Source organism: Suricata suricatta, chromosome 6 (genome assembly GCF_006229205.1).
Source record: "Suricata suricatta isolate VVHF042 chromosome 6, meerkat_22Aug2017_6uvM2_HiC, whole genome shotgun sequence".
In the NCBI taxonomy this organism is placed as follows: Eukaryota; Metazoa; Chordata; class Mammalia; order Carnivora; family Herpestidae; genus Suricata; species Suricata suricatta.
Genome location: NC_043705.1, coordinates 119640514 through 119652715, shown reverse-complemented (window position 1 = coordinate 119652715; position 12202 = coordinate 119640514). Strand labels below are relative to the sequence as shown.

At 42.6% G+C, this 12202-nt stretch overlaps 1 protein-coding gene and 1 pseudogene across 1 annotated transcript in view; one reads left to right on the top strand and one right to left on the bottom strand.

The window, feature by feature from the left end:
• Nucleotides 1-1504: 1504 nt before the first annotated feature.
• Nucleotides 1505-12202, bottom strand: part of CPLANE1 (ciliogenesis and planar polarity effector 1) — a 134672-nt gene continuing 123974 nt past the window's right edge. The window contains exons 51-53 of the mRNA XM_029940985.1: nt 3999-4082; nt 3153-3307; nt 1505-2707 (exon numbers count right to left, since the gene is read on the bottom strand). Of these exons, the coding sequence (XP_029796845.1) occupies nt 2534-2707; nt 3153-3307; nt 3999-4082 (413 nt within the window). The 3' untranslated portion in view covers nt 1505-2533. The remainder of the gene's footprint in view (nt 2708-3152; nt 3308-3998; nt 4083-12202) is intronic.
• On the top strand, nt 7693-8775 carry LOC115294018 (annotated as a pseudogene).

Sequence of the window (12202 nt, the reverse complement as noted above, 5' to 3'; positions counted from 1 at the left end):
GGGCTCTGTGCTGACAGCTCAGAGCCTGGAGCCTGCTTCAGATTCTGTGTCTCCCTCTCTCTCTGCCCCTCCCCTGCTCATTCTCTGTCTCTCTCAGAATAAAATAAAGACATAAAAAATTAAAAAAAAAAGAGTTGGGACACTTAACTGACAGCGCCACCCAGACGCCCCCATTGTATTGCAGTTTTCTGAAGACTAAGGACATACTCAAGCTAGAGGTTGAGACTACCTAGGATTATCAGTCCTCTGCTGATATTCTCTGCCCTTGTTCACTCCACATTTTCAGGTTTATTGTATGGATGTTCACTACAAGAACACTTCTACCTCACCTATGACTGTACCTACTACCTGACTTGTCTGCCTGTCTGAACCATAAAGTCAGGCAAAACACACATGAGGAAACTGCTCCTAGACAATGGAAAACAGGCAGTACAGACAGCGATCCTGGAGAGAAGGGAAACTCATGAGGTAAGTCTGGTGCACCCGTAGCTGCCTGCTTATGGATATTGTCCTGATGCCTCCAACATAATGAACTAGAGTCCGAGCAGAGCCCTGTGGTCTTACGAAACTCAAGAGGCAGAGCTCAGAGGTCAGGGTGGTAACAGTAATTGCAGTCTGCAGGCCAGGGCAACAGAGAAAAGGAAGCTGGCTGCACAGAGATGATCCCCAAAAGTCTGTGAGCAGATGGGGCTGAGCTGCCGTAATCACTACAAGACTCCTTAAGGCACCCCAGAAAGTGGTCATGAGGAGGTTGAGCACGGCTCAGGGGTGAAGGAGGCTCTGCCCAGCCAGAGTAGAGAGACCGTGCAAACACCTCATTAACACTCAGGCATCCCGTCTAGAAGTAAATATCTTGCTCTAGAATAAGGGCTACAAAAAATACCCTTCAATAATGAGGGTAAGATATAGTTCTGTCAATGAAGTCGGAGAGAATTAACTGCCAGAAGATCCACACTATATGAAATGCTAATGATCTTCCAGCTGAAGGGAAATACTACCCAGATTTGGATCTACAGGAAGAAATGGAAAAGCACTGGAAATGATAACGGCCTTAAAAGACAACTAAATGTTTAAAATCAGAACAGGAGCAGGGAGGTAAAAGGGATTATACTATTGTAAAACTCCTTTATTTCTGAAGTGGTGTGAAATGTCAAGTTGTTGAGTTCACACTTAGCCCTAAAGCAGCAATTCTTGAACTTTGTGTTCTCCTTACAAAAATTATTATTTTTAAGAGACAGAGAGAGCACGAGCAGGAGAGGGTCAGAGAGAGAGGAAGTAAAGAATCAGAAGCAGACTCCAGGCTCTGAGCTAGCTGTCAGCACAGAGCCTGACGTGGGGCTCAAACCCACAAACCGTGAGATCATGACCTGAGCTGAAGCTGGACGCTCAACCGACTGAGCCACCCAGGCGCCCCTCCTTACAAAAATTATTGAAGGTCCTAAAGAGCTTTTATTTACGTGAGTACATCTGTGAACATTTATCATGTTAAAAATTAAAACAGACGAATGTTTAAACATTTTTAATTACAATGACCCATTCAATGTTTATGACATATTCACAAAAATAACTATTTTCCAAAACAAAACTTCATAAGAGTGGCATTATTTTGTAGTTTTACAAATCTCTTTAATGTTTAGCTTAATGGAAGACAGCTGAATTCCCATACCTGCTTCTGCATTCAACCTGTTCCAATATATTGTTCTGGACGAAGTATATACAAGAAAAATCTGGCCTCACAAATTGGAAAAGGAGGTATATTTAATAGTTTTTTTTGGACAATAGTATTCTTTGATGCTACACCAAAAAATTGACAAATGAGTGTGAAGGTTTTTAGTTTCTTCTCATAAAAATTATTTGGGTGCAACCCCAGAAGCAACCCATGTCTCTGCACCATCGTTTTTACAAAGTTAACATGAGCTTTCTGGTGTCAGGAATCCTATTTCCCATTCAAAGCATCCCGCCCTGTTTCTCCAAGGCTTTTTAGGCTCCAGAGCAGGGAACAGGTCTGGCCTTCGTGAAACTTGGCTTATTTAGAAGTCCAGTATTGGTGGAAGGTGGATCCTTTTAACTCCTGGCATGGCCAGGCATGCACAGGTGAATTTAAGGCTAGATTTTAAAATGGAGCTTATTATTGGATGTCTCAGGGTGAGACTGTGACTTTCTTCTCAGCGAGAGATTATTTTCCATCAGGTTTATCCATGTAAGGTTGCTTGAAAGTAACTTAAATATTATGGAAACTGGCTTAACAGGTACTTTTCATTTTTTCATCATTTTAAAAAGTATGCCTAAAGAGAAACCGCATGCAAAAGCATGGATCTGTAGTTAAGCAACCCTTTCCCCACAAAGGCAAAATTATTGAGAAGAGAAGTGTTTATTTTCCCTCTTGAAATGGCTAATCCAGAGAATACTGTGGCAGCAGGTGGTATATTCATGCTGCTTCCTTCGTTGCTTCTCTCCTTTAAACACACAAATCTTTCAGAACTACACCCCTGAGCTGCTAGCCTCGGCGTGGAAACAGGATGATACTCAGGGCTTACAGGTCCAAGGCCCAGTGCACAGACAGGTTCTTGTCCTCCACGGCGGCCACCATGTCCTCAACGGCGCTCCAGTCCAGTTTGCTGAGGAGGCTGCCTGTGCTCTCAGACACGCTGTCGACACCACCCACCCCGAAAGGAGGCTCTAGCTCTTCTTCGGTTGCTGACAAGTCCTATCAAATTAAGGAAGTAAGTAAGTTGTGGTCTTAGCTGAGGAAAAAGTAAACAGAGCATGAACAAAGCTTTCCAAAGATTCTAGAGCCGCTCATCCACCACCTGGTGAAGGAAATAGGAAGCAAACCAGGGCAGGGGTTGCCCAGGGCATCTGGATTGATAGTGGGCTGAACGTCACCTGACACAACTAGATGCTGGCACCAGATCTGAAGGGGGACACAGTGGGTTTTTAATACTTGTTGTACAATGATCTGTTCTTACAGTTTTGTTATTTTTTTAGCTAAAAGGAAAATACAAAATCAAGGAAAATTCTGGTAAATGCTGTGAAGCCAAAGGTGTAGATGCTCCGAATTACTACTTCAATCTTGCATTATCTCTACATCCCACAAAACTAGGGAACACAGAGAAATCACTAGGCAAACTCAAATCTGGAACAATGCTTACCTGTAGAAGGGAAGCAGGACTCTCGTGAAGAATTGTCCAGGGGCTCACCATGGTCTCTCTCTCGTACTCTATACGCACCTGCTTTGATCGAGGTGAAAGCTCAGCACTGATGTGTTTTTTTGTACACTGCAGATTCCCACACGGAGCCCTGGAACCTTTCAAGGGCAAAGGACAAAACTACAATGGGACCGATTAATTTGTAAGTTTCTTGGTTTATTCTGACTTTTATCATCAAATCTAAGGCAGTCACATTTTACCTAAGATTTGAATCACAAGGTCTGGACATGGTTCTAACAATTCCTGCCTTGCCTGTGTGACAGAAGGAAACTGAATCCTGGCCATCTCTTAATTTTAAAAACAACAGTAGCCTATAGGACTAGAGGGAGGAGAGGCCGCAGAGAGAACGAAACTGTGGAGAAGTTCCAGGCGCAAAGTTGGATGAACACTGTGGGGAAAAAGAAAACAGCCAGTAAAACAGAAAGACTTGAGACTGAAGGATAATAAAAAGAGAACCCAACACGTGGGTAGGCAGTATCATATCCAAGGGCGGGCTGTTCTCCAAAGCAAATGGACACAAATGGAGATGGCGCGGAGCTGTTGCTTCAAGCATTCAGGCTGTGAAGAGACTAGCAAAGCTGTGACCACCTCCAACTTCTGCTATAATTAATCTGGTAACTAGACTTCAATACACTTGTCAAATGAACATAATTACTGTCATCTAAAAAGAATGACAAAATTATGGCCAAAATTAAGAAATCAAGTTGAACAGTACTGCATTTTATAGGATAAACCTTTACCTGTGGGGTATCTACACAATTTAAGAAACTAGCACCGGCTTTCTCTCACCTTGCTTTGCCCACAGATGGCTCTGCAATTTCCTTCTCTTCAGATCAGACTGCATCTCTCTGGAATTTGTTCGGGATATCCAATCTTAAAATAAAAATACAATATGAAAGCAAAACTGAGCATCTACAAAGCTTTTTGAGTTTGGGTGTTCCTGCCACAGTGCGGGCAGTGGGTGCTTTCTAAGGTAAAAGGCCTGTGACACATCAAGGAGAAACCCCGCAGTGGAAACCAGGCTGGCAAGCGCTCCAGCTTACCTCAAAGAAGCACTCTCTCTGTAGGACAGGGCACAGCGCCTCTCAGTTTCTTTATAAAGCATGTTGCCAAACAGGATCTATGGAGGCTGGCCTGAGGAGTCCGGAACTGAGCAGTGGAACTGAATCCATTACCGCTACTACCGTCAGTCAGAAGAAAGCCCTGTTCCACCTCCTGCCCTCATGTCAATTATTGGGCCACACTCAGGACACACCCCCATGCTACAAAGTTGGAGTTATACTCAGTTTTTTCCTGTCACAGGTAGGGCTGCCACTGGGCAATGAAACAAATACTTCTATTTGCCTTTCTATGGGCAAGGCCTCATGATAGATCACAACGCACTTCATGAGCACAAAACCCTGGATCTCTGGAGCTTGCCTAAATAGAATACCAGTGTAGATATAACTTCAGGTATTTTAAGGGAAATATTGTATTTTGGAGCATTTTATCTGTTAAACTAACATTGATAAGTTTGTTTTGTTTTTTTGTTTTTTTGTTTTTTTTTTTAAGAAAATATCTAGAATAAAATGGCTTTGGGACTCTCTAAAGTAAACTCTCCACCCAACATGGGCTCAAACTCACAACCCTGGGTTCCAGAGTCACAGGCTCTATTGAGCCAACCCGGCACCCTTGGGGTACTCTAAACTAGAAAATATTTTGCAAAAGATTAAAATAAGGGGCGCCTGGGTGACTCAGCTGGTTGAGCATCTGACTTCAGCTCAGGTCATAATCTCACAGTTCGTGGGTTTGAGCCCCGTGTCAGGCTCTGAGCTGACCGTTTGCTCAGAGCCTGGAGATTGCTTTAGATTCTGTATATCCTGCTCTCTCTGCCCCTCCCCCACTCACGCTGCCTCACTCTGTCTCTCAAAAATAAATGTAAAAAAGATTAAAATGAAAGATTTTGAAAGGGGAAATAAAAAGGTCAGAGATTATGCAGTAAATGATGCTTCTAGGACTCAAACTGATCCTGATATTACAGCCTTGGGTTTTAAAGCATATTGCAGGGAAAACTATTGAAAGAGAATTTCTAAGAAATACAGCCATCGACATTAAAACTTGATAGACAGACAAGGGAAACCTAATGGAGGACCAGGGAGAGGGGAAGAGGGAAAGAGAGTTGGGGAGAGAGAGAGAGAAGCAAAACTTGAGAGACTATTGAATGCTGAAAATGAACTGAGGGTTGAAGGGGAAGGGGGAGGGGGGAAAAGAGGTGGTGGTGATGGAGGAGGGCACTTGTGGGGAAGAGCACTGGGTGTTGTATGGAAACCAATTTGACAATAAACTATTAAAAAAAATAAAACTTGACAGACAGGTTATATAGCAGACGCAGTGCAAGAGAGAGGCGGTAAACGGAAAGATGAATCTTTAAAAAAAAAGAAGGTGGCAACGGAAAACTACAGAACAGACTAATTCATGTTTCTCATTTTTTATAATGCATGTATAATCAGTGTTTTCATCATTATCCCTACCAAATTTAGTTCTTTTCTTTAGTAAACTAGGATAATGCCACAGACCTCAGTGGATGAAAGGAAGGATTAAGTGAGATCACGGACATGAAGTGTTAACACAATGCTGGGCACCATGTAAGTTCTCTGTAACTGTCAGCTATTACCTTTATTGTTCTAGGGGGGTCTGAGGAGGCCCCTTTGCTTCTCTAAGCCTCTGCTGCCTCAGCTGTAAGATGAGGATAACAGTTGCCCTTTCTACCGGGGTTGTTATGAAACGCTAATAGAATGAACGTGAAAGTACCTTTTATTTTTTTTTAATGTTATTTATGTATTTTATGTATTTTAATTTACATCCAAGTTAGTATATAGTACAATTATGATTTCAGGAGTAGATTCCAGTGATTTATCCCCCCATGTGTAACTCCCAGTGCTCGGCCCAACAACTATCTTCCTTAATGCCCCTTGCCCAGTTAGCCCATCCCCCACCAGCAACCCTCAGTTCGTTCTCTGTATTTAAGAGTCTCTATGCTTTGTTCCCCCTCCTTGTTTTTATATTATTTTTGCTTCCTTTCCCTTATATTCATGTTTTGTATCTTAAATTCCACATGGATGATGTCATATGATATTGATCTCTAATTTTGTTTAGCATAGTGAAAGTACTTTTAAATGGTGAACAGTAACATGGGGTGAGGCTGGGCTAGGGCTGGATCTTCATTCTTAAGATCATTATCATCTCCCTCTCCAGCTGATCAGAGCACAGCTAATTTGGAATCCCTAACTTATGGGTTTGTATGCTGCATGACAATGTGATAATAGCACCTTCCTGAATCCTTGTTTTTATGTTCAGTACTGTGCTAAGCCCACAATATATATATGTTCTCAGTATTATAACTGGTATTTTGCAGGTGAGAAAACTGAGGCTTACACAGATGGGTCAGGAATTTTCCCAGGGCCAAAGAATGGTGAACTCGGATTGCAAACAAAGCTAACCCCACAGCCACACTCTTCATTCTGAAATCTGTATTTGAAAAAATTTTTTAAAGTTTATTTTGAGAGAGTGAGCAGAAGGACAGAGAGAGAGGGAGAGAGACAGAATCCCAAGAAGGCTCCACAGTGAAGAGCCTAAGGCAGGGCTCGACCCCATGAACCATGAGATCATGACCTGAGCCAAAATCAAGAGACAGACAATTCACTGACTGAGCCATCCAGGTGCCCTGTATTTGACATTTCTAAGAGTGTCTTATGAGTTAAATTTTTTTTAATATTTTTTATTTATTTTTGAGACACAGAGACAGCATGAGCAGGAGGGTCAGAGAGAGAGAGAGAGAGAGAGAGATACAGAAGCAGGCTTCAGGCTTTGAACTAGCTGTCAGCACAGAGCCTGATGTGGGGCTCAAACCCACGAACTGTGAGATCATGACCTGAGCCGAAGTCGGACGCTTAACCAGTGACTGAGCCACCCAGGCGCCCCTGTAAGATAGGTTTTAAGTAACACATATTTGAGGGCACAAAGGAAGCAGCAGAGCTGGGATGGGAATGCAGGCCTGCACGATTCCACAGGCTTGAACTATGCCTTCAGTGCTTCTTAGTTACTTATCATACAGCCTTTATATTATTTTTGATAAAACTAAACATGAAACAGGCAAAACAAAAAAACAAAAACAAAATAAAAGACAGGTGGATCGGTAAGTGTAACAGTTTTCAGTCAGGGCTAAAGATACTAGCCAGAAATTACACACTGCTTCACAAGACAGGTAACAACACAAAGACTCACAAGTATCTTCAGAAAAACCCTGCTGTTACAAAATGAGCTGAAGTGAATTTTAAAATCCTGATGAGCTCTCCCTCCCTATCTGTGCAATGACTGAACTTGCCCCACATGGGCCCAGGTGACATGTGTCACTGATTAGGACCGGACCTGGGATGGGACCTGGGATCAGTTATGCATGGGTTTCTCCCACTGCCCCACAATATTGGGGCACCTCCACCTCTGAATGCAGCCAGGGGAAGTGGCTGGGTTCTGGGTGTGGAAGAGGCGACACGTAGGCACAACCTGGAGAGAGAAGTCAGCTTGTTCACCAGCCCCTCGAAGTGTTCTGGTCTCTCACATTCTGAGAAAGCTAAGGGACAGGTTACCTGGCTAGTCATATAGTGGTCCTGTCTGATATAAATAAAGCAATACCCACCCACTAATATTCCCAAATAGTAGTTTATGAATAGCTATTTTTAGGCAGATAAGCTAAATAGTCATTATTTTCATTTGTCCAAGTATTCGATTATTTCATTTGTTCAGTGTGAGAGGGAGTACAAGATAAAGAAGAGTGTTGCTACCCTCAAAAACTTTAGCCTAGCATGGGACCTAAGTTTACAAGTGACTACAACATGAGACCGGTTGCATAAACATGTGACTAAGGGGTCAGAGGCCAAACAATAAACCATTACAGTGGTAGCTAAAACAGTGATCTCTAGGGGTGGCTGGGCGGCTCAGTCACTTACGCGTCCAACTGTAGATTTTGACTCAGGTCATGATCTCATGGTTCCTGAGACAGAGCCCCACATTGGGCTCCAAGTTGACAGTATAGAGCCTGCTTAGGATGCAATCTCTGCCCCTCCCCCACCTCACATGCGAACATTCTCTCTCTCTCTCTCTCTCTCTCTCTCTCAAAATAAATAAATTTTTTCAAAAAGGTGTTTACTTCCGCTGCTCCAGGTGCTGCTTGGGTGCTCGTTCAGTGTGGACCTGGTACCTCTTGTGAAGCAGCAGCTGAGGAGACTCCGGCACTTGCCAGGGCCAAAAAAAGCCCAAGGAAGGAGTCAAGGCTGAGAACAACGATCATATATATTAATTTGAAGGTGGCCGGGCGGGATGGGTCTGCGGTGCAGTGTAAGATTAAGAGGCATTCACCACTTAGTTAACTAATGAAAGCCTATCATGAAGGACAGGATTTGTCAATAGGCAGATCAGATTCCGATTTGACGGGCAACCAATCAATGAGACAGACACACCTGCACAGCTGGAACTGGAGGATGAAGATACATTTGACATGTTCCAGCAGCAGACAGGAGGGGTCTACTAAAAAGGGACTCTGCTACTTTACTCCAGACATTGGTTCCTCCAGACCAAGAAGATAGTCTCAATCAGAAAACCACAATTTGGTCCCAACACATCCTGACTACTACAGTATACTTTTCTCTATTCTTTCCTTTTCCCCTTCCCCATTCCTTTATTGTACACAAAGTAACTGTGTATGTGCACAAGCGTTTTGTGTTTTGTTTTTTTTTTTTAACTAAATGGCCAATGGGATGTTTTAGTCAACGTCAAATGGAGATGGGATGGGGACACTGGTTCTGTGAAAATACCCCCTTTCTCCATCAGTGTCATGCTCATTCAGCTCTGATCTTTATATTCTAGTAAGTTACTTTGCTCTCACTGTTTAACAACAACAACAACAAAAAGGACAACATAAAAATCCTTGCATACCTTGTTTGATTGGAGAATTTTAAGGTTTTTCATTAATCATTATAAAACCAAGGATAATTTTATAACTTTTTCGTACGTAGCTGTTACATGTAGGGCAATCTGTTGTTAAGTAGGGATAAATTACTCTAAAAGAAATGAATCCTAGACAGTTTTCCCTTCAAGTCAAGCATCTTGTTGTTTAAATAAACTTCTTGTTTAATAAACAAACAAACAAATAAATAAATAGGTGTTTAAAGGGGCACCTGGGTGGCTCAGTAGGTTGAGCCTCTGACTTCAGGTTATTATCTCGTGGTTTGTGAGTTCAAGCCCCACGTTAGGCTCTCTGCTGACAGTTCAGAGCTGAGGTCTGCTTCAGATTCTGTGTCTCCCTTTCTCTCTGCCCCTCCTCCACTCACGCTCTGTCTCTCTCTCTCTCAAAAATAAACATTAAACATTTTTTTCTAAATAAAGAGGCGTTAAAAAAGAAAAGATTCTCTCTCCTCATCTGCTCTTTCCCTGCTCATGCCCACTCTGCTCATGCATGCTCTCTCTCAAAAAATAGTTCTAATATTCACAACCACCATGCAAGGTAAGTATTAGCTCCAATTTAAAACAGAAATTATGGGGGTGGCTAGGTGGCTCAGTTGGTTGAGTGTCGGCTGTGGCTCAGGTCATGATCTCACGGTTCATGGGTTTGAGCCCTGCATTGGGCTCTCTGCTGACAGCTAGCTCAGAGCCTGGAGCCTGTCTTCAGATTCTGTGTCTCTCTCTCTGACTCTCCCCTACTCATGCTGTCTCTCTCTCTCAAAAATAAATAAAATATGAAAAAAAAATTTTTTTTAATTATGGATGTTAAAAATTCATGACATTAGGTTAGAAGAACTAAAGAGTTAAGATTAGAGATGGCTTCCAAGATGCAGAGGTGAGGCATTCAAGGTAAGGGAGGATTTCAACAAAAGAACGGGGCACAAAGCACAGAACGGGGCAAGCAGCACGATTAAATGGGAAAGGAGGTGAAGAAGGCTGAAGGGGAGGACGCCTCGGAGGCCAGGGACAAGCTGTGAACTCATCGGTGGGGGGGGGGGGGAAGGTCACTGAGGGCTTCTGAACCCAAAGCAGCAGGAGCACCTCTTCAAGGTGCAGCAAGGGCAGGTGAGCTGACCAGAGGCAAGTGCAGAACAACACAGGCCTGGCCTGGCACAGGTCCGAGACAAAGACACATTGCCATATAATCCAAGATTTTTCCAACTGATAGAAACCATGGGTTCAAGTTTAAGATCCTTGCCAACTTTGGGTATTTAATTTTGGCAAATGTATCAGGTATAAAAATAAAATTTAAAAAAGCAAACATGGTTACTATATTGAAATTTTAGTGTCAAAAGAGCAGTATTTTTTTATTATTTTGTTAAAAAAATTTTTTACAGGGGCGCCTGGGTGGCTCAGTCGGTTAATCCTCTGACTTCGGCTCAGGTCAGATCTCACATTGGTGGGTTCGAGCCCCATGTCAGGCTCTGTGCTGATGGCTGGCTCAGAGCCTGGAGCCTGTTTCCGGATCTGTGTCTCCTTCTCTCTCTGCCCCTCCCCCTCTCATGCTCTGTCTCTCTCTGTATCAAAAATAAATAAAACATTAAAAAAAAAATTTTTTACATTTATTTATTTTTGAGAGACAGAGAGAGACAGTGTGAGCAGGGAGGGTCAGAAAGAGAGGGAGACACAGAATCCGAAGCAGGCTCCAGGCTCTGTCAGCATAGAACCCAAAGTGGGGCTCGAACCCACGAACCATGAGATCATGACCTGAGCCGAAGCTGGACACTTAACCAACTAAGCCACCCAAGTGCCCCAAGCAGTATTTTTTTTTAAGTTTATTTATTTTTGAGAGAGAAGGAAGACAGTCAGTATGTCACATGTGTCAGCCCAATGTGGGGCTCAATCTCACGAACCATGAGAACATGACCTGAGCCAAAATTAAGAGTTGGACACTTAACTGACTGAGCCACCCATATACCCACCAAAAGCAGCATTTTCTTTTTATGTGTATTTTTTAGAGAGTACGAATGGGAGAGAGACAGAAAGAGGGAGACAGAAGATCTGAAGTGGCCTCTGTGCTAATAGCAGAGAATCAAATGCAGGGCTTGAACTCATGAACCTGAGATCATGATCTGAGCCAAAGCCAGATGATTGACTGAGCTACCCAGGTGCCCCAAGAGCAGCATTTTCTTATTGTAACTTGTTAATCAAGAGCAAGAGTTAACCAAACTATTTATCAAAAGGACTGAAATTGGGGCTCCTGGGTGGCTCAGTCAGTTAAGCATCCGACTTTGGCTCAGGTATGATCTCACGGTTTGTGAGTTTGAGCCCCACATCAAGCTCTGTGCTGACAGCTAGCTCAGAGCCTGGAGCCTGTCTTCAGATTCTGTGTCTCCCTCTCTCTCTGTCCCTCCCCTGCTCATGCTCTATTTCTTTCTTTCTCGAGAAACTTAAACATTTTTTTTAAAAAAAGGACTGAAATTTATGGAAATTTCAATTTTCTAAATTGAGACAGCATAATGAAGTATAGGTTCTAAGGATGTATGTAGAGTCTAGACCCAGTTAGGTTTAAATCCCGGCTCTGCTACTTCCTAGCTATCTGATTTGAGGCAGTTATTGCAACTTTCTCTGCCTGGGTTTTCTCATCTTTAAAATGGGAACATAATAGTACCTGTCTCACAGGGTTGTAAATAAAGAATTTAAACAGAACCTGGCACATTAGTTCATTATGCATTTTTAGCCGTGTGCATTTATACTACATATTAGCCATCATTATACATTTTTAGTGTGTAATCATTTCACAATATAAATATGTTTTACTCTGGTCATCAAAACCCAAAAGTGGAAAAATTAACTAAAGGAAGGCTAGCAATAAAATATTATCATTTCAAACGTTCAAAGGGTAGAAACATGATATTTCAATATGAGCCTTTTAGTATTCCTCTTCTGTGATATTCTGGTATCTGTCTATCTAACCCATTCTGGTATCTATCACAACTAGATTTGTAAAAATGCCT